At 41.1% G+C, this 23,687-nt stretch overlaps 1 protein-coding gene across 1 annotated transcript; it reads right to left on the minus strand.

The window, feature by feature from the left end:
- Positions 1-238: 238 nt before the first annotated feature.
- On the minus strand, positions 239-16,360 carry LOC127238564 (sulfotransferase 2A1-like). Its single transcript, XM_051207183.1, has 6 exons — positions 16,228-16,360; positions 14,719-14,927; positions 9,373-9,499; positions 5,764-5,858; positions 1,760-1,943; positions 239-585 (listed from the first exon to the last, which is right to left on the minus strand). The coding sequence occupies exons 1-6, from the start codon at positions 16,358-16,360 to the stop codon at positions 464-466; spliced, it is 870 nt and encodes a 289-aa protein (XP_051063140.1). The 3' UTR covers positions 239-463.
- Positions 16,361-23,687: the final 7,327 nt, after the last annotated feature.

The raw sequence follows: 23,687 nt of genomic DNA on the forward strand, positions 1-23,687 counted from the left end.
GCAGGAATTGAATTGGAGACCATGGAGGACTGATGCTTACTGGATTGCTACCAATGAATGGCCTTCTCCCAATGGCTTGCCAAGATTGCTCTTTTTAATATATCCAAGAGCCACTTCCCCAAAGATGGTATCACCTTGAGATGGGAGGGCCCTCTCAAAGGCCAATCACATGAGGGCATTTTCACATTTGAAATTTCCTGATTCTAGATGACTAATTTCCAACCAGATGAAAACAGAATCACGTCTAGATTTGTTTATAAGTATGAGTAGCTAACAATAACAGTTCTTACAAAGCTTAGAGTAATCCATTGAGACAGCATTGCAGTGATGGTGCATGTATTCAGTCCCTGCACTCAGGAGGCAGAGACAGGCAGATCTCTGAGTTCAATGCCAGCCTGTCTACACAGTGATTTCCAGGACAACCAGTGCTTCACTGAGAAATCCTGTCTAGGATGGAGGGGAATCAACAGTCTTCTGACCATGGGAAGAGACCAGGATCCAGGCTCGACATCTTCTCCCGATAGACTTTGTCAAAGGCCTCACTTTGAGCCACAGTGAAGTGATTCTTCCAGTCCCCACAAAGGCCTGTCAAACACAGAAGGAAAAGCACCAGGAAAATGAGCAAAATCACACGTGTGCAGCCAAGCTTGTCACACTCTCATCTCACCAATCCAGTTGGCATCCAGAAGAATATAAGACATCCTAGAACTTTCTGCTCTATGCCAACTCTCAGTTGTCAAACTCCATTATCACACTTGGGACAGGACTTGAGATGATTTCAGTGTGGCAGCTGTGAGCACCAGAAATGTCACCTGGAGAACCCTAGTCTAGAACCTTTGAGGGAAAACTGAGGACGTTTTCGAAAGTGAAACTCCATCCCATCACCCACCAGTGGGGAAAACCACATGAGAGAGTAACAGTTATTTGACTTGGCACCAAAAGTGTGTGTCTTTAAACGATTTTTCCAACATAGATTGTATCAAGGTAAGAGAAGATTTACACAGTGCTGTGATCAGAAAATAAAATCTACCCTAGAAGAATGGATGTGTTCCACATCATTTTTCTCCATGTGGGATTTTTTTCATTGTCCATTTCCACTGAAATATGTAGGTAGTCCACAGCTACAAACTCCTCCTCATAGTACTACTAGTTTAGTCAAAATGAACCATTAAGCCCCATCAGCCTGGATCCACAAACATAAACAAAACATAATCTACATCTGTAAGTATATTTTCATTTTATGAATTTTACATACATAGGTTATGTATAGATTTATGTTGTTGACTTTTGTCACTCAGCATAAAGTCAGTGGAAGCCATCCAAGTTACTACATGTGTCAACAGATTCTATTATGAACGAATGTCATTCTATCCATCATATAGACACATGGATGTTTGTACGTGTCATCTGTTGTAATCCCACAAAACACTGAATTATAAAGTCTTGTTACCGTGACTCTACTTCAGTTTTCTTACAGACTAGGAGAATGTCACTGACACTGAATGGGCTAAGTGTATAGACAGGACTTATCCATTGCATGCCCAGAGCCACAGCGCACAGGTACCTCTCATTCCTCCTAAGCTTAACCATGGTTCTAAGATTCTCAATAACAGCTTGGTGGGTGACTCTTCTGAAAGAATATGATAGAACATGTTGCTCCCTTCCAAGCACGTCCCCATTTTCATGCCTCATGCTTTATACAAACATTGAAAACCTACCCATTACTACAATACAACTTTTATGCTCTACCTTGACTCACCGTTTCTCAGAAATGGTATATTGGAGTCAGTATCATGTTTTGGAATTCTTAGCAACACGTGGTTGGACATCCTATTATCCTTCATGACCGAAAAGGATGCATTTTGCATAGCAGAATCAAGTTGTTCTGGAGTCAGATATTTGCCCAAAAATCGGCACACTTTTTGAATGCTGCCTCTGAGATCCTGTGGGTGGAAGAGAATGATCAAGAGAGTAGAAACTAACACTGATGCTGACAGAGCCCTTGAGTTTTCATCAAGGCGAATACTTCCCTGTTGTGTGACATAATAATGTATGTTGAACATGGTACATTATTCATTTTATATATAATATATACTAATAGATAAGCATGTAGTATATTTATAAATTTATACTGTAAATTTGTATAATTCCTTAATTATATGCTATATTAATATGTAATAATATGTTATATGATGTAGGATATAATTTGATGATGAATATATACTGTGTAACATGTATAGCATGTACATGCAGTACCATCTGGGCCAGAAAATGGCAATGGATCCTTTTGCGTTGCAATAAGAGTTGGCTGTGAGCCACAAATGGGTGCAAGGCATTGAAGCCAAGTCCTCAGAGAGGGCAGAATGTACACTTAATCACTTTGCCATTGTTCCAGCCCCACCTTCATCAATTCTCATATTATGTCTTATATTGTAAATGATAAAGGAATTGTGTAAAGAAAACCTATTCCTTAAGTCTGACTGCCAGCCCCAGATTGCAGAAAAAGTTTAGTGTGTGTGTGTATGTGTGTGTGTGTGTGTGTGTGTGTGTGTGTGTCTGTGTGTGTGTGTGTGTCCAAGGATGCCAAAAGAAAGGAATCAGATAGCCCTGAAGGAATTCTTACAGGCAGATTTCTGCTAAGTGGCATGTGTTTGGGAACAAAACTCAGGTCCTCTAGAAGAGCAGCTAATCCTCTGATCTGCTGGGCTAATTTCAAGTCATGCATTATACATATCTATCATTGTACTGAGCACACATTCACCTCATCATCTAACATTCTTTGCTGTCAGTCTCAACCCTCCATAGGGGTCCTTACCCTCAACTGAACAGTCCATCTTTACCTTTTCCCAGAGTGCCCAACACACTGCTAATCTGGATTTCATATGAGAATACATGTAATATTTCCTAGTCCTCCCTATCATGATCATCGTTACCCTTCATTGCCAACTTTTCATTGGCAAATTTTATTGGAAAGCCAAGGCTCATGAATCCACATCGGTGTAAATTGGTTTGAAATTTGGAGGTGGTGAACAAACATATGATTTCTAAAACACTGTATACCACAAAACATAATAGGAATCTCAGTGGTCACTGGATTATGTCAGCCAATAGAAGTGCATTTGAAAAAGAGAGTTATATGAAATCCCCTATTCTTCAGATCTTTGGAATTGCTACATTTAATATATAGCTTATAGTGGTGAGATGCAGATTGGCCAGAACTTAGTTCAGAATTAGGACTTGAGGCTGGTACATTCTCTGGAACTCTATATAAAATGTCCCGCTCCTAACTTTTCAATTCAGTAGTCCCTTTGATTGTCCATTTGCCCAAGATTGAAGGTATCAAGCAAGGTGCCACATCAAATGTGCTGATGTGATCAGGGTGTTGGGATGTGCAACTTCCATGCACTAACGACACCGAGCTTGAAACTCGAACATGTGCAAGGCTACTATCCTGAAGAAATGCCAACAGATTCTTATACCAGAACTGGAGGAACATTTATATGAAGCACATGTCTTTAGTAAGACCTGTCTAACACTTATCAACCACACATTGCTGTTGGCCACACCAGAGGAGCGGTGAGTTGCAATTGAAGGTGCAGTTATCAGCCCAACAGAAGGGAATCCTCTGATGAGCCAATCTCGTTTGGCCGAGGCCATAGGACTGCACACTCCGGGAGGCCTTTTGCTTCTGCTGCGCCTTTAAATGTTTGCTGAAGTTCCCTTTCTCTGGTATCGAGCATGATGAGAGTGGAATGGGGAGATCTCTGCTGCCCGTAATATAGTGTGCTTATCTCTTGAAAAAATCCTATTCTATGTGGCATGTTTACCTATGAACTGTCAAGAAGATGACATCTCCCTAAGCTGTACTGCCTAATTTGATAATAGAAATGATAGTAAATTCAGAGCTTTGGAGAATAAATGTAAATACCAGGATACTTCCCACAGCCATCATCTGTGAGTTTCACCTAAGGAGCTCCATGGATTATAGCTCAAGTTAAGGCAAATGATTGAGCCCCAGTACCCAAGCTACTTTAAATTCTCTTAACCTTAATGTTGGGACACGTGTTCACAGCTCTCAGAGTGCCTTACAGGTGAAACATGTCTTTGAGAACAGCAAAGTTAGGCGAAAATTGTATAAAGGCACATCGTTAAAGTGAAACATTTAAGGTCAGAGAACAAGAATGAAGCAAACCCAACTACTACTGGCTGATAATCTTCCGTGCTAAGTTTGGCTGATGACCGAAGGTGATGTGCTAGCTGATCACTTTCATTTAAGGTTTGCTATTCTTTTAGGATTCCTACAGGATTAATTCTCAAGGTAAGTATATAAAGAACTTGGCCCCTTATAACTGCATGATGTGGCATGCCATTGAAAACCCTGCAAAGAGCACCTTGCTTGCCCAGCAGTTTATCCGTTTCAGGTTGCTTGGATATGAGTTCACGTGTGTTCTTGGAAAAATTTGTTTTTAACCTATAATAAATAAAATGTTTAATCGTGTGATGGAGATGAATAACATGTTTTTATCGATATTCATGAACTTGAACAGGAATGCCACTGTTTGACCACTGTATTGCCAAGAAGATGCTGTTGGGGTCTAAAAGCTTTGAAAAAAACTCGAGAGTATAGAGAAAGACAATAAAGAAAGAAAATCAAGAAAGAGGGGACTAAAGAAGGAAATCAACAAGAGACTGTGAGTGCATTTTCCCCTATACCTCCTCAGACAGAAAAGTTAGCCTTGCCAACTCTTCCTGTGAAATTTCTGTATTGCTAGACATTGGACACCAGGCAGCGGAAACACATCCTTTGACATTCAGTATTCTAACGTTTATCATGTGTTGTGCTGGTGGAAAGCCACTGTTTTTGCAGTTTTAGGAGAAGAGTGAGTTACAGCCTGGGTTAGAAATTGTTGAGGTCATGAAGACAATGAAAGGTTGTTGTTTATACACTGTCCCTGTGTGAGTTTGGTTTTCTATTGCCATGATAAAAATCATGAACAATAACAACCTGGGGGAGTAGGGGGTTCATCCACCTATGGGGTTTGAGCATTCTGGTGTGAAGCCAGGGAATCACCTTGAAGGAGGAACCGAAGCAGAGACCACCAAGGGATACTACTTACTAACTAGTTCCCTATGACTTTCTCAGCTAACTTTTTTATTTTATTTAACACCCTGCCTCTAGGTTAAGGGAGTATCCTTCCTTGGGGAATGTGCCCCAAAGTCCTTTCATGCACCAGGGATACATCCTGGTTCCACTGTCAGAGGTCCCATAGACTTTCTAGGCCTTCTAACTGAGATTCTTGTTCAGAGGGTCTGAGTTGGTTCTATGCTGGATTCTCAGCTCTCAGTCTAGGGGTTCATTAGCTCCCCCTTGTTCAGGTCAGCTGTCTCTGTGGATTTCTGTACCCTGGTCTTGTCCCCATTTTCTTATTATCCCCCCTCTCCAACTGGGTTCCAGAAGGTCAGCTCAGTGTTTTCAGCTAACTTTTCACAACAACCCAAGCCCACCTGCCTATGAAGCTTGGGCCAGTGTGGCTCAGCTACCTATATTAATCGTTAATCAAGAAAATGCTTTCATAGACATGCAGTACAGGCATTTTTCTCCATCAGTAGTCCCTCCTCCAGGTGTGTCAAGTAGACAGGGGATGCTCACTCTAACAGTCACCTGCTGCCTTAATTGATTGTTTTCCCCTAGAGAATTAGAAAGGAAAGAAACAAAGGTAGAAAAATAGGAGGAATGTAGTAAGGCCAGGAAAGGGGAATTACCCTGTGTAGCTCCTCATAGGACATTAGTAGGAAGTTCTCTGTGTCTCTTCTTGTCAACCATCCAAGGATGTGATCAAACCAAGATCCATAAACCACTGTGTAGATAGGGTGAAAAAGGAAGTGAGTACTAAACTTAGTACCTCATGAATATTTATTCTAATCTGGATTATAAATTACTATTTACTTTGAGGAAAGTAATGGATGTCAAGTTGCCCCTCTAGTGGTCCACAATACAATTATGACATTGGCTAAGATAGCTCACATTCATTTTCTGTAGATAAAAAAAACCTATACATGCTTCCTATCTACAGTTTTTAAAAGACTTTTTAACTTTATTTCATGCATGTGAATGTTTGCTGGTATGTATGTATGTATGTTCCCACAGACAAGAAAAGGGCTTAGAATCTCTTGGAACTGAAGTCAGGGATGTAATTATATCACTAGACCAATAAATGTGGGTATTTTGGGGAACAATTACACAGAAAAATAAAAGACCTGCCTCAGCATTTCCTTGTTTTCCTATCAGATCTGCTAAACCAACAGAAAGAATGCACAAAGGAAAGCCACGCCCCAAGCCCCTCCTTTTCCGTTTCTATTTCCCGAATCCACACCCAAAGGGGTGTGGCTGCCGTTTCAGGTCAAGAGCCCAATGCCCACAATTCCCCTATTAGATTAAAGAAGAAGGTTTAAGCCTGATGCAATAACTGTATACAATGATACCCAATGTCAATTATACTCCAGGAAAAGGAAAGGCAAACATACACTAATTAAAACGTGCTATCAGCAAGAGCAACATTCTGCAATAGGTATATACTACATGTTTTGCATAAATGTGCAGTATCAGTGTAAAGGCATGACAGAGATTACTCTGGTAACAGTCCTAATCCGGAAATTCTAAATCTTGTCTGTCTAAAATAAGAGAGGATATTACTATGACTGTCAAGTCTTCAACCTCATCAAAGACCTGAGAAGGAAAATAAAAACATTAGAGTAGACAGGAAGTACGAGTGTAAAACTTCCCTGACATTTCTAGAGATTATATATTATCCTTCTGTGGAGTTTGAAGGAATTGAAGACAGATAGTTTTGGTTATGGTTTTCCTTAGTTATGATAAATGACAAGTTACATTTAAGAGTTTAGACTCACAAAGAAAGGATAGATGACATAATATTGTCTTTAAATTGTGCTAAATGTTAATGGACTAAATGCTGTTACTATAGTTCTTACTTTATACCTCTTTTACTACACACACACACACAGACACAATTTTACTGTGTTAGAATTTTCTTTTTTCTTTCTTTCTTTTTTTTTTTTTTTTTTGCCCGAAATGAGGAATGATAGGGATGTCTTCTGTGCATATGTTTGTATTATTGGTTGAAGAATAAAACACTGTGGGAAATAGGGCAGCAAGATAGGTAGGTTCAGCAGGATTCTGGGAGATGTAGGCAGAGTGAGTCACCATGTAGGCTGCTGGAGAAGTAATACCCTGCTTGGCATTACTGGGTAAGCCATAGCATCATGACAATACATAGACTGATTTTTAAAAATAGGGTTTGTAATTAAGACAGAGCTAGCCAATAAGAAGCCCTAGACAGTGTCCAACACGATTATAACTAATAAAGCATCCATGTGTTACTTTGAGGACACTGAGGTGGGTACAGAGCTGGACAGGAAGCTTAACAATGTGATTTTGGAATTATAGATGGTTGTAAGCCATCTTATGGGTCTTGGGAACTGATCATGTTTCCTCTAAAAAATAGAAATTGTGCTTTAACACTGAACCATGTTTCAGCCTGACTCTTAGAATTTTCAACAAAAAAAAAAAGCGTCTAAAAACAGCTGGATAGAATCCAAATGCCTGCAAAAAGTGTTTTACCTAGCAATCATATATTTATTAGATAATAAGTAATCAGGAAGGAAATACCAAGAACTGATGAAATGGTTCGGTGCTTAAAGGCACATGACCCAAAGTCTGGTGATGTTGTAGGGTCCTTGGATCTTTCCAAATGACCCGAAGACACCTGATGTGCAGTTGCAGAAATCAGCCTTATTCTCAAAAAAAAAAAAAAACAAACAAACAAAAAACAAAAAAACCCAGCAATCTGGGGCCTGCACAAAACGTCTTTGACTCCAGGAGAGGGTAAAGCAGCTCCTTTAAAGACTGCTCAGGGGAATTCCAGCTGTGGCTGAGTGTTATTTGAAGTGGTTGGGTATAGACTCTTTATTAATACATGAGCCATTTTATCATTGGCCCATAGCATCTGATCAGAAACTTTGGTTGTGGTGTCCGGGGACTGCCTGCTATGGTATGACTCAAAAAGGCAAGACCACTTTCTGCTTGAGGCCAGGTAGTTCCCGGATTTTTTATCAGATTGGATGCTCTTCATGAGGTCTCATTGAAGCCAGACATGAGTCAACATACCATAGTGGGTTCATATGGTTTAGAAGTCTTAGCAAACAGGCCCCTGGAAAAACAAGTGTCCATAGCCCCTTCAATGAAAGTTTCATCACTGAAAGCCACATAGTTAATGGAGGCACTGATTCTCACAACTTGTTTTCAGACAATTCTGTTGCCTGTTGGCTTGGGCTTCTTATTGGCTAGTTCTTTCTTAATTATGATCCCATTTATTTTAATCTATATATTGCCTCAAGGCTGTGGCATACCCAGTAATACCCAGCATGGTGTTATACCTCTGGTAGCCTACATGGTGACTCACTTTGCCTACATCTCCTAGAATCCTTGTCTTCTCCTAGACCCACCTATCTTGGTGCCCTGCTGCCCACAGTGTGTTATTCAAAAACCAGTAATAGAATCATGTACAGAAGACATCCTCATCATGTAACCCCATAAACATATACACCAAATGAATGAATATAATATCTGAAAACAGTTAAAAAATGTAAAAATAAAGGATAGCTGATAACTCATACCTGTATGGTATATCAAAGAAGAATTGATATTTGAATTGAAAAAAAAAATGTGTTAAATAAAAGTCAGAATATATCTGGATAGTCATAAAATTTTTGACATCACACTGAGTAAATAAAAACAAACTTAATGATTTATTTATGTTACTAATGAGCATTGATTTTTTTTTGTTGCTTGCATAAATGTCTCTATGAGGGAGATGTGTACTTTGGAATTGGAGTTGCAGACAGTTGTGAGCTGACATGTTGGTGCTGGAAATTTAAACCTGGTCCTCTTGAAATACAGCCAATTTTCTTAAACACCAAGCCATCTCTCTTCAGCCCCAACACATTGGTTAAAATTATAAAAGAGTTGTTTCTATTACTTTAAATTACACCCATATGTATATGTGTATGGGTTTGCATATATAAGATTTCAGTGTCTGTAGATGACAGAAGAGGGTTCTAGACCCATGGATCTTGAGTTACAAGCAGTAGAGCAGAACCTGAAATGAATGCTGGGAATCAACCTTGGACTTCTGAAAGTGTAGTACACGCTCTTTTGTGTAAACCATCCTTCTAGTCCAACATTAAATAAATTTTAAACTGTGACCCATAGACTTAGGTTTTAAACCTGCACCACAGACCTCTGGTTCTGCCTTGATTTTAAGACATAAAATTGGTGTGTTAGTTTCCACTTACAGTCACCATGGATAAATGAGTGAATAATTTCTTCAAAAGTCCTATAATTCTTCATAATAGGATAGTCTCTACATATATGATATAGAGATGTGACAACATCTTTGGGATTCCTGATGACATAAATAACCTAAAAGACAGAAATTGAGTTTATTAACATGTCTGTTTTCATTTCAGCATTGAAATTTCTGCATATCCTAAAACCAAGCTGCTTAACTATTTACAAAAAGCCACAACACACATGTGAAGGGCAAATGATGACCCGAATCTTTTCCTTCCATCTATGATTGTCTCAATGTAGGGTTGCCTTCTCTTCCACCATTTTGTTAACTCTGAGGTAAATAATATTAACTTGATCTTCCATCTGGAGATGTTTAATTAACCACTGTAAGTATGCATGGCTCCATGTTGTAAGAAATTCTAAAGGGATACATAAATGTTTCAGTGGTGAAAACAGTAGTTCTCACCCTGGGGTCCCCTAAGATAATCAGAGAACACAGAATTTATATCATTCTTCATATCCCTAGATAAATCTTAGTAGTGAAGTGGCAATGAACATAGTTTGATATCTGGGTGTCATCACAACATGAGGAACTGGATTAAAGAGACTCAGCATTAGGAGGTCTGAGAACCAGGTGCTTCAAATTTTGCTGCACAAAACATGAAGACTGGAGTTTTGAATCCTTAGAAACACGTAAGTAATGGCTATTCTTGGTTGCCAACTTGGCTGTATCTGAAATGAACTACAATCCCGAAATGGAAGGCACACCAGTGATCTGTATCTTGAGGCAAAAACCTTTGAATAAGATCTTAAGACACATGCCATTGATCCAAATCTTGAGGCCAGAAGTATACTGCTGCCATTCATAACAGCCTCCATTAGTGCAAGGCTCAAAGCCAATCCATGGAGTCAGTGTACTAAGATTTCATCTGAGGGAGAGAGGGAAAAGACACACACACACACACACACACACACACACACTCACACACACACACACACACACACACACACACACACACAGGATGGTTACTCTCTGGCATTTCCTTTATTCTTCTGTGTTCCTCCTTTACAGAATTTCTTGAGATTTCTTTCTCTCATTCTAGATGTTTTCCTTCTCTTCAGGTTTTTTTCTAACTCTCTCATTCTTCATGTTTCTAATTGATTTTATGTTTCCCCTTACAGATTATATGCCTCACCAATATCTTTCACGAAGCACAAAAATTACACTGTGGTTACATTTTAGTTTTCAAGTGTATGATTGCAATTAATAAAGTTAAAAAACATATTTTTGTAGAGAGTATACAACTTATGCTGGAGAGGATGTGGAGAAAGGGGAACACTCCTCCACTGCTGGTGGGAATGCAAATTTGTACAGTCATTTTGGAGATAAGTATGGTGTTCCTCAGGAAATAGGAATCAGTCTACCAAAGGACCCGACAATCCCCCTTTTAGGCATATACCCACTTGATGCATATCCATCCAACAAAGACATGTGTTCAGCTATGTTCTTAGCAGCATTATTTATAAGAGCAAGAAACTGGAAGCAACCTAGATGCCCCTCAACTGAAGAATGGATAAAGAAAATGTGGCACGTCTACACAATGGAATACCAGCTCTGTGGGAAAAAACAATGAAATCTTGAAATTCGCTGGCAAGTGGATGGAGCTTGAATAAGCCATCCTGAATTAGGTAACCCAGTCACAAAAACAGCAACATGGTATGTCCTCGCTCATATATGGGTTTTAGACGTAGAGCAAAAGATCACCAGCCTATAATGCACACCGCCAGAGTAACTAGGATACAAGGTATATTCTAAGAAATTCATCAAGGTCTCTCACGGAATGGGGAAGTGACCAATTCTCCAGAGCACATGGGGAGTGGGGGGGCAGTGAGTGGAGAGGGAACGAGGAGAAAGAGAGGGGGAGGAGAGGAAAGCACGTGGGACTAGGATGGCTAAGTCAGGGGAGGAATAGAAGACAGAAAATAGAGAGAGAGAGAGTGGGAGGAAGGGAGGGAGGGAAAGAGAGCGTGAGAGAGAGAGAGAGAGAGAGAGAGAGAGAGAGAGAGAGAGAGAGAATAAAAGAGGGAACCATTATAGGACTGAAGAGAAAACTGAACCTAAAGAAATATCCAGAGACCTACAAGACTGACTCCAACTAACAATTTGAGCAACAGTGGAAAGGCTACCATAAATGCCCTTCCCTGATAATGAGATCAACGACTAACTTATCCACCATGAAGGAGCCCTCATCTAGTACCTGTGGGAAACAGAAGCAAACACCCACAACTAAACCCTGAGCCAAACTAGAATTTAGATGCAGAGAGGGAGGACAAGACCAGGCTGCAGAAACACATAGAAACAGCTGACCTGAATAAGGAGGAGCTAATGGGCCCCCTGACTGATAGTTGGGAATCCAGCATGGAACTGACTTAGACCCCCTGAATATGGGTCTCAACTAGAAGGCCTGAGCAGTCTTAGGGACTTCAGTCAGTGGAACCAGGATGTATTCCTGGTGCTCAAAAGACCTTGTGGTCACATCCCCCATGGATGTCCTCTTAACCTAGAGACAGGAGAGAAGTCCTAATCCCTACTTCAGATGACTTGACAGAATTATATGACCCCTTCTGGATGACATCACCCTACATGTGGAGTGGGGGGGCGGGGAGGGGAGGGCGGTAGAGGTGTATGTGAGGGAGGGAGGGAGAAAGGGAAAGAGAGAGGGAGGGAGGGAGAGGGAAGTGGGATCAATATGTAAAATGAAATTTTAAAAAAGTAGGAAACCCCAACCTGAATAAACTAACTCAGAACCAGAAAGATACAGTATGTACTCACTCATCATGGATAATTGGATGTTAGTAGGCATAAAGCAAAGGATAACTATCCGACAGTCCACAACCCCAGAGAATATATGTAACAAGGAGAACCCAATGGAGACATACATGAATTCCCCTGGGAAGTGGAAACAGACAAGATCTCCTGAGTAAATGGGGGGGGGGCTGGGGGAAGTGAGAGGCTGGAAGAGAAGGGGGGGAGAACAGGAAGGAATGCATTGATAAGAAGGGATATTTTCTCAGCCCAGATATTGTGGGGGAGTACGACTTGGTCCTGCCTCAAGTGATGCGACAAACTTTGTTGATTCGCAATGTGAGTTCACACACTTTGTGAGGATTGGATGGGGCTGGGGTGGGGGTAAGATAGATGGGATGGAAGGATGGGAGGGGTTAACTTGGATTGGTATGCAAAAAAAGTATTGTTTTAATAGAAATAAATTAAAGAACTTTAAAAAAAACACATTTTCCCCATTTCCCTTACTTGGTTAAACAGTTCACTTGATACAGTAAAAAGAACCCACATTCGTATCCAATTAACTTGTTGTAGATTAACATAAGTAAGCAAATAGCATTTTTCTCAGCCAGTTCTTCTACTTCCAGGCTTCATATTGTGGTGACAAAGAAAGGACCTATCCTTTTATTATTTATCTCATTAGGCAATCTAATAGACATGTTAGAACAATCACAAATCTATACTTTTATATATGAAAAAGAATCAGTCATCCCTATTTTAATTTCTCAGGGTGCATACCCACTAATCAACATGTGTTTGTTTTTGCTTTTGTTTAGGGAAGAAATGGACACAAGGAATTAATCATTGTCTTTGGTCACCAAGCCATGACAGAAAGAGAGGCACACCAGTTAACAATAAATGGGCTTCTTCTAATAATGTGCCCTTCTAAAACTTTGTCTTCTTGGGTCTTTAACTTCAAAGCTATTAACAAAAACATCATAGTCTATCTTTAAGTTATCTTCAAAGCTATTTCAGCTATGACTCACTCTGAAAACTGTCAACACATCTTCTAACATTCAAATTTAAAAAAATTTAACCTAGCTGGGCTACAGGAAATCAATTTTTAAATCATTATCCAAGGCACAATCTATATGATTCCTCAATAAAAAGTCATGCATTCTGGGTTGTATAACCCTTCTGCAGCCTCTGCTTTATCAAAACAGGGGAAGTGGTTTTTTTTTTTTTATTTCATTAAAAGTAAAGTTTTATTTAAATGAAAAATCTTATGTTTGCATACCAATCCCAGTTCCCTCTCTTTCCTGTCTTTCCATGCCCACCTATCACCCACCTACTACCCAGGGAGGCTGAGGCCTCCCATGGTGATCATCACAGTCTGTCATTTCATTTTAGGCAGGACCTAGGCCCTTCACCCTGCATCTAGGCTGAGAGAGTATCCCTCATTAGGAGATGGGCTCCCAAAGCCCATTTGTGAACCAGGGATAAATACTTGTTCCAATGGCAGAGGCCTCATATGCTGCTCAGTCCCCCCAACTGATACTGTTTTCCCAGCTGTCAGAGTGGGGTCCATGAACTCCCTTGTTCAGATCAGCTAGGGAGGGGACATTTTATCCTACCATCACCTATGTTCATTTTTCCACTAATCTCTCATAATTCTTACTATATGTATTAAGAACCCTCACTCATCAAAATTCTATTAAAACTAACACTATTATTGTATAAAACCATTGCTTAAGTTAAACAATACAGCTTAGGAGGAAATCACCTTCATAATAATCCACAAGTAAAACATTCCCACCAGGAAGGGTATTTCCAAGATATGATCACACTGCAATAATGGCAGTGGGGATATCCCCAGGCTCATTCACACCATGGCAGAGATCAGAGAAAAATGACAGTGTCAAACATGAAAAGTCACAGCATAGCAAGAAACATTGTGGTGCCAAGTCTCTTGGGGCCTTGCCTATACAAGTTGTACCCCACAGTGTGCAAGCCCACAGTGAATCCATTTCCTCTTGGCCAAATAGCAGGATGTTTAACCAAAGGCACAGCTACTAGATGTTCTGAGAATTAAGGATGTGTTTGCTCCTTGAACCATGGTAAGGATGTATTTTCCATGCCCACCTTCTTGTTTTGGGTATAGAAGACCTATGAGAAATAAATTTGTATCTGATGCAGTATCTGAGAGTCTGCTGCATTCTATCTTCTGTTGCTTGTCTCTTTCTTTCTTAATCCTCACAACCCATTTCAGGAAGTATTTGACAGGTTGGCTGGCTCTGACACATTAGGGTTTTGTTTCCTGGTGGGACAGTCCCCTGAAGTCAATTGCCATAGGCTGCTCCTCTAACTTCTAAGTTAACAAGTATTCCTTGATATCAATGGTTGACTCACAAGTTAATAAGCAGTGCCAAGTTGAATTGTTTCCATACTTGTGTGTCTTAAGAAAGTGAGTGTAAGGTCCACATATTTTGGACATGATTGTGCCAGTTTATCTAATGAAAGATAGCCCTTTTATATTTCATCACAGAAATGAGCATCCACTCACCTTAGCACTGGATGTCAAGTAAGACTTGGGAAACAGTTGTATGGGAAGATGTGTACCCATGAGACGCGGTCCATCCTGGTCCATCAGTAGTTTCTGTGACTGTTCATATTCAATCCATAGACACCTGGTATGGCTTTCGACAGTTTGGACCCAAGTTGGGTCCCCTTTGGAGAGAATCAGACTGACTATCTCAATCATCCAGTGTGTTCCTGGTTTGGGGACAATGGCAACAACCAAATTTTGTGCTACTTATCATAGTAAAGTACATATTTCATATGTTGAACGATGGACGATGGAAGCAGTTTTATTTGGCTTCATTGTTAGGTTTACGACTCCCACATGAATTCATTACACCTTTTAATCCTGGCTAAACCTTCCTCAATTCCTGCAGTCTCATCAATCTCATAACCGTAATCCTCACATCCACATCCCTGCTCTGATTATCACCAGCTTTGAGTTTGCAGTCACACTATAGTCTTTGCCAAAGACAATTTTTGCTGTTCTGAGGAAAAGGCTGCCATGCTGGAGATCCATCATATCTCCCTTCAGCTTGTCTCTCATGACATCAACAAGGGCAAGCTTGTCTGCTAAGTCCTTCATTAGGATACTGATGGCAAAAACCAGGCCAACAGCATCAACCCCAACAACCTCAATCTTGTTCGGGGAGGCTGTTCTTCCTTAAGTAGATTCACAATCAGCTGGTCCTTGAGGGTTGCCATCTTGGACTTTGAACTTTTTGGGACCACTAGTGCCTGATTAACAGTGTTGGGTGAGCAGCTGCGTGGTCTGGTGTTGGCGACAGAGACTGAGGTTCCAGCACCTGTTTTGTTTATTTATTTTTATTCTTTGTTAGTTTCAAATATGCAACTTACTTTGACCAATGTTTTACTCAATCACCCCTACTTGTGCCTCTTAAGAGCCCCAAAGGACAGTGTTTGGGAAACTGAATATTTTGAATATTTGGTGAACATTTTAGTGGAAATGAAAAATGGATCAATGGGCATGGGAAAAACATAGAGATATTTTTGATTTGGGTGTGGATCCCCCCCATAGACTCATGTGTTTGAATGCATGATCTCCAGCTAGTGGAGCTACTTCGGAAGAATTAAGAAGAGTGGTCTTGTTGGAGGAAATGTAGGCCTTTTCAGAGGAACTATGTCAAGGGTGATGGCCTTGGGATTTCAAAGCTTAAACAAGCCGCCCTTTCTGTCTGTCTGTCTGTCTCTGTGACTCCCTGTCTCTGTCTCTGTCTCTTTCTCTCTGTGTCTGCATTTATGAATCAGATGTGAGGTCTAAGTTACTACCACATAGACATTAGTGCACCTCTACCATGATGATTATGTACAAGCACTCAGAAACTGTAAGCAAGAACCCCAATAAATATTTTCCTTTGTAAGCTGTCTCAGCCAGAGGATCTATCTACTCACATCAATAAAAAAAGGTAGCTAAGAAATAGATTAACCACCAAAACACTTCAAGTAACCCCGCACACACATACACTTTCCTTACCTGATCTAGGATAGGTAACTATGATGACATCATCATCTTTAAACAAAAGATTCTGAGCAAAGGACATAGAATCCACAGTCATCAAGCCAGGCAGTATCTGACCTCTATTATATAAGATAATATTGTCAGTCATATTAATACAGTTGTGGGCTTCAGTGAGGCTCCCCGGGATGTCTGGCTCACTCAGGTTTTGAATGTAAATGGCCCTTATATGCTTCAGTGGAGGCTGTTAAGAGCCCACCTGCCAATGTCGAGCAAAGTGCAGTGGACAGCCCTCTAGATTTCCAAGAAGAACAAATCTTACATAAGTGTGAGAGTTCACGTGGGTGGTATTTGGCAGAGTGACAGAATTAAATGTGACAACACTTCGGAGGTTTCAAGCAGTATTGCAGAAATCCTTCAGGAACAAGCAGACCCTCCAATAGCAGAGATGATGGAACAGAGGAGCGTCACTGGTAGACTGAAGCCAGGATAATTCATGAAAGGCTTTGGTCCCAAGTCCAGTCTACAGTCCCATTTTACACTCTAAGACCACAAGCTGGGGCAGTCAGGCAAGCTCGATTCTTGGAAGCTTCCTGGTCATCAGGTGGTCATTAAGGGCAACGACCCCTTATTTCAGCTACATTTCCTGATCTTTTTCTTCTACTTAAAGTTGTTCTTGGAAACAGGCAATACAAGTAGAGCTTTATGTAATTAAAAAACCTGCCAATAGATCAATATTTAATAATTGGTCTTTTCTACCATATTCTACTTCATTCCCACATGTGTAACCTTCATGACACTTTATGAATCTTTCTTGAATATATGGCTTGATGACATCTGTTATATCATCTACAGATTTATTGTTTTTACTCTAGTTCTGATGAACCTGGACAGAGTGTCTAAGACACGTGGTCCTAACAGAAGTCCTGGTACTATCATCATGAGAGACAGCAATAGCAGAGCCAGCCAGGGTGTCCATGGAATCCGTATTGTACTTCATTGCCTCCACCATCTGAAACTCTACCCTTAATCTTTTCTAGAACACTTTAGAATTTTCTGTGATTATTTCTAACTGATCAGCATCAAAATTTTATTCTTCATTTAAAAGCATGGATATGCCCCCCCTTTTCAGCAGTCATCAAATCCTCTATGCTGTTGGATGAACATTGCTGCCCGTGAATCCATCTGATTCTGAAGATTGACTATGGGTGTCTTGAAAAGTCAGTATCTCCAAAAATTGTTATCTTGTCTTTTGGCCACTTGTTAATAAACTTTCACCAGCTGAGGCCATCTGCAAGTGAATCTCATTCTGTTTTATTGGTGTAGGCAGTTCCATCACAGCATGGTGAGGGTTGATCCAAGGTGGGTGCATTCCCAACTAGCACTACCTGGAGGAGATGAGACAGAAGCCCTCTAGGCGGCAGTAAGTTATACTAATGACTGCCCAGGAATTGGCCATGCCCTGGGACAAAGTTGCTCTCCAGACTGACTTATGTAACAGGCTCAGTACACTTAGTGGGGACTGCATAGGCACACATCCACAGGCTTGGGAGGACATGAGGAGGCAGAGTGGGTGCTGAGCCATTGTCTCCATTCTGGGATTATTTTGAGATGGCCAGTTTCAGAGGTTGCTCTGGGACAGCTCTCACAGTCCACTCTCAGTCAAGGTTGAAAGTCACCTTGGTATGGGTGTGGTATGCTCATAGATTGATACCTACAACTTAACATTTAATGGAGGGTTGAGGGTTACCAAATTTTTTGTGCAGTGGCAACCAAGTCTTTCAAGATCTGTTGGAGGTGTGTGTGTCCATACTCACTTGGTTACTATGAGGTGTTTGAGAGCAGTGGACATGGGTGGCCAGACATGATCTCAAAAGAAGATTAATCACATTTACAGGGAGCACAATGTACCCTAAACAGTAAAAGTGGCAGAATTTCTGCACAAGGGAAATCTGCTTCTTAGTAATGTTTGGTCAGTGTCATCTCAAAGTTCTAATAAATCTCTCAACCCAAATTAATGATTTGTAGCATGAGCCCAAGCTCCAAGTTAAGCCTTTATATGGGTAACAGTCTTCTACTCAAAAGTGCACACCAGATCCAGCAAGTATTGGTACATTCTTCTGGGTGGAGTGTCATTAAAGACCACTTCTAGATGTTCAAATGGGTAGGAAGGACCCGTTTTTGTAAAAGCATATCGGTCTTAGGTCCCTGATTGGTATTGTTCTAAGTACCCTGCGACAGCCTCTGCCAACTTGTTTGGTCAATGTTGGCAATCTCCAGGCTACCACATATCTTTGAAACAATTCTTCTAGGGTAAGATTTCCAGATAAGTTGTTCTAAGAGCTCGCCAGACTAGGCTGGGAGCGGTCATTTCAGGAATTACTATTTTCCTGTCTGTGGTGACCAACCAGCCCACCTGGTTTTCAGTAGCCCCTCCTTCAATTGCTCCTTCTCTTTATTCTTTCTTTCTTTCTTTCTTCTTCTTATCCTTATTCTTCCTCCTCCTTCTTCTGCTTCTTCTTCTTCATCTTCTTCTGATGATGATGATGATTGTGGGAAGCCACAGCCCCAAGGTGGTGCCTGGATGGATGCCAGGTAGTCTGAGCTTAGCTGTAAACAAGCCTTATTATTTGGAAGTGTTTGATGGATCTGGTGTGCTTCCTCCTTCTGTGGCCTATCCCGGATTGCCAGGTGGCATGAGCTGATTGGGCAGTGAGTGCAATTGAAGGGCTTGCTGGGCTGTGAGGAGTAGAAGAAGATTGTTTAAGATTCCTGAATAAACTGCTTAAAGAAGAGTCTGAGCATTGCTTCTTCCTTGCTGGTTGAGGTGGTTGCGACAGATGATGATGATGTTGATGATGATGAGATTGTGATGATGTGCCTTCAAGGACCTAAATTGGCAGGGATTACTGCCCACGGTGGCATTCACTGGAGTGGCCAGGACATTGACAGGCCTAGTGAGGACATTCACAGGCCTCTTTAGGGGATTCACAGGCCTAGCAGGGATACTTACTAACCCTTTCAGTGTGGTCACTGAGCCCTTCACAGGACCTTTTAAGGCATCCACTGGAACCAGAGAGACATTGACCAGGCCAGTCAGGGTCTGAGGACCTGGTGTTGCCAATGATATATTCTGTGAATTCTCCAGATCAATGCTGACAGGCACCCGGCTAATAACAGCCATGATTTTAGGGGCAATGACAGGAGTCACCTCTTTGTCAGCAGCCACTGGGTTTCTGAGGGTTGTGTGTCAGACAGTAGATACTAGATTTGATGACTTTTCTTCTAAGGGAAGTTGTCTGTGTTCACATCGTGTGGCCGGCGCCTCATGCAGACAAGGAGCAGCACCATTACTCACAGGCTCTGTGATGACTGTGTTGACACTTGTGAAAGTAACTCCTGTTGCAGATACGTATTTTGGGTCCATGAGGATTTTCCTCGGTGTCCTGAAGCTGGGGTATAGCTCAGTGGTAGAGCATTTGACTGCAGCTTTAATTATTTTCATTTAAAAATCTATTTCTCCTCTTGTAGGCTTCAGATCCCATTAGTTAAAAAGTTGCATGTATGAAATGAGAGCATTTTCTCATTCACATCCAACTATGAGTAGAGAATCACTTCTATAATTTATCCACAGTCATGGAAGAGCTCTCATCTTCTTTAGTCAAGCTTTTGTTTACTTAATGTAGTTGTAGTCTTCTTGGATGAAGGAAGGGCATGGTGTTTCCCATGGTGGCAGGGCAGGCATCTGTGTTTCTAGGTGGTCTTTTGACTATCTTTGAGTTAGCCTATGTTAATGGCAATTGTAACTGTTATACCTGTGTCAGAGGACCTGCCAGGAGACCTCATGGGGCACAGTTCAATGTAAGCACACAATGTAAACTCTTCATTGTAGAAGCTTTCTCCAGTGCACACCACCACACTCTGAATCAGCAGATGAAGGGGTTGCAACCCTGGCCCCAAGGGAGGTCAAGTTTTTAAATGACAGTAGACGATCAGCAGAGGGTTGCATGCCTTGCTCGATTGTGCCTGGGGTTGCTTGGCAAGTCAATGTTTAAAATTAATGGTCAGTCCTTTGATACCAAAATATAAACAGTCAGCATGGTTCTTAAGTACATTTGGAAATCATTAACTACTGACAGGATGCCTGCAGTGCATCTGTAACTAGTAAAGCTTATTACCCTGTGTGGTAATATCTTGCTTGTACAATTGAAGCTTGTCTGAAGGTCAGAGAATTGAGCTGCCACTAGCTCACCTTAGAGGTTGGAGCTTCTGATTGGGTGCATCTAGAGTGCTTGCTCAAATTTCTGGGGCCACAACACATTCCTGGAGCAAGGATCAGACCCTGCTCACCATATGCCTTTGCATGGAAGTTCTTTCTTCAACATGGAGTGTGTTTGGCCAGATGTTTTCCCTGGGTCCTCACAGTAGCTAACTGAGTTGGCAGAAACATGTTCAAAATTTCATCTTCTGGAGAAGCTAATGGGGGAGCTTCCTTCTAAGAATGCTCTTCTTTGGAAGCTAATGGAGGCCAAGTGTTGCAAAGAAGTCTCACCTAAAATCCTCAGTGCAGGCACTGTCTGCAGGGAATGAGGAGTGCTTGTCCATTTGCTTGACTTAGCACAATGGAACACCTGTGAAAGTGTTGGATAGAGCAGATGACAAGGCCACTCCACAAGATGGAGCCCACACCTGTCACTGAGACTAGGCAGGCCTGGTAGCTATGGTAAAACCAAACACTACCATTCTGTTGAAAGAACATAGCAACAAGCTACTCCTAATGTTTTCTTTATTGTCTCTATTTCTGTTTTCAGGTCATGGACTTGGAGTTGTTTCCTTCATCTGTTTGTTTGTTTTTTCTTGGTTTTCCTTGCTTTCTTTAAGAGATTTGTTGATTTCTTGCATATTTTGGTTTGTTATTTCTTCCATTTATTTAAGGGGTTTTCTCATATCCTCTTTGAGGGGCTCTATCACTTTCATAAAGTTGTTTTTATGGTCATTCATTCTCTTCTGCTTTATCTGTGTTGGGGTGTCCAGGTCTTGCCGGCGTAGGATCGCTAGATTCTGGTGTTGTCATATAAGTGTCTCTGTTGTTGAACGTGTTCTTATACTGTCACCATCCAATCTCCTTCCAGGTGGGGTCTCTTCCTCTCTTCTCTAGTGTCCGGTGGAGGAGCAGGGCAGTACTGGTGCCTGATGTTGGGTCCTTTGTTCTGCTACAGGTTTCTTGGGGGATTCAGTGGTAGAAAGGATCGGGCAGCCACATGTCAGGGGACTTGAAGAAGGGGAAGTATGGGCCTAAGGGACACGGCACTACACACCTCACTAGTGAAGGGAGGATGGGAGGGTGATTTGGCTGCTACATCTGTTACCCCATTGATTGCCAGGGTTGATTCGGCTGATCTGGCTGACTAGGTGGGTGTCCCCTTCCAAGCCCACAGCTCCATGTGCATCCCTCTAGAGGATGTCGAAGAGAACAACCTTCCCCAAATAAGAAGTACCGGTCTTCAGTCAAAGGTATATAAGTAGCTCCGCTCCCCTCCTAGAACCTTCAAACAAGCTCTCCAGGTCCATGTAATTTACTTTTAAATTATTTGTATGTTTGCACATGAGTAATATTGCCTGTGGATACCAGCAGAGGGTACTAGATCTGGTAGAGCTGGAGCTGGAGGTAAAGGCATCTGTGAGGAACTAGTGTGGGTGCAGGCTGACCCAGTCTTCTATGAGAGCCACAATGCTATCGACTGCTGACCTACTGCTATAGCCCCCCCCACTTGTTTTGAGTTCTGACTAGAAAAGGGTTAACAATGTGTGTGTTTCTTCTAACTATAGAGTTAAAGCTCAGACAAGGATACATTTTCCTCTGCTGACCCCCTTTAATATCATCAAATTCATCATTGTAATTGTTTAAAAGTAACAATATATTGGTGTCTAATATAAATACATTACTTACAATTCAGGTTTGGAAATGTGTCTACTCCAGGATCCATCAAGTTTTTTAAAAACTGAGTTTTCTGATGTGTGTCAAATCAAAATAATGCTATTCTCATCTCCATTCCATTGATGTGAGGGAGGGGAAGGGTTAATTCAGCTTGCAGGTCATTCATCAGGGAAATCTGAGGCAGGAACTGAAGTGGAGACCATGGAGGACTGATAACTACTGGATTGCTACCAATGAATAGCTTTCTCCCAATGGCTTGCCAAGAGTTAACATACGATAGTGGGTTCATATGGTTTAGAAGTCTTAGCAAACAGGCCCCTGGAAAAACAAGTGTCCATGGCCCCTTCAGTGAAAGTTTGATGAAGACACTGATTCTCACAACTTGTTTTCAGACAACCACATATGCACTGTGGCATGTGTGTAACTGATATTGAATTCCTGCCTGCTTCCACAGCTGTTTCAGAGCACCCCTCCCTGCAAACACTCGGATGCTATATTAGTTATAATTCTGTTGGCCGTTGGCTTGGGTTTCTTATCTGCTAGAAATTCTTAATTATGATCCCATTCATTTTAATCTATATATTGCCACAAGGCTGTGGCTTACCCATTGATGCCCAGCATGGTGTTATACCTCTGGTAGCCTACATGGTGACTCACTCTGCCTACACCTCCTAGAATCCTTGTCTTCTCCTAGACCCACCTATCTTGCTGCCCTGCTGCCCACAGTGTGTTATTCATCAAGCAGTAATAGAATCATGTACAGAAGATATCCTCATCGTGTAACCCCATAAACATGTACACTAAATGAGTGAATATAATATCTGAAAACTGAAAAATGTAAACATAAAGGATAGTTGATAACTCATACCTGTATGGTATATCATTCAAGAATTAATTTTTGAAGAAAAAAATATGTTAAACAAAAGTCAGAATATATCTGGATAGTCATGAAATTCTTGACATCACACTGAGTAAAAAAAAACAAACTTAATAATTTATTTATGTTACTAATGAGCATTGATTTTTTGTTGCTTGCATAAATGTCTGCATGATGGAGATATATACTTTGGAATTGGAGTTGCAGACAGTTGTGAGCTGCCATATTGGTGCTGGAAATTTAACCCTGGTCCTCTTGAAATACAGCCAATTTTCTTAACCATCAAGCTATCTCTCTCCAGCCCCAACACAATGAGTAAAATTATAAAAGAGTTGTTTCTATTACTTTAAATTACACCCATACGTATGTGTGTGGGTTTCCATATATAAGATTTCAGTGTCTGTAGATGACAGAAGAGGGTGCTAGACCTGTGGGTCTTGAATTACAACCAGTTGACCAGAACCTGAACTGAATGCTTGGAATCAAACTTGGACCTCTGAAAGTGTAGTACACACTCTTATGTGTAAACCATCTTTCCATTCCAACATTAAATAAATTTTAAACTGTTGTGACCCATAGACTTAGGTTTTAAACCTGCAGCACAGATCTCTGGTCTTGCCTTGATTTCAAGACATAAAATTGGTATTTTTAGTTTCTACTTAC

Source organism: Phodopus roborovskii, unplaced genomic scaffold, assembly GCF_943737965.1.
Source record: "Phodopus roborovskii unplaced genomic scaffold, PHOROB, whole genome shotgun sequence".
NCBI classification, from domain to species: Eukaryota; Metazoa; Chordata; class Mammalia; order Rodentia; family Cricetidae; genus Phodopus; species Phodopus roborovskii.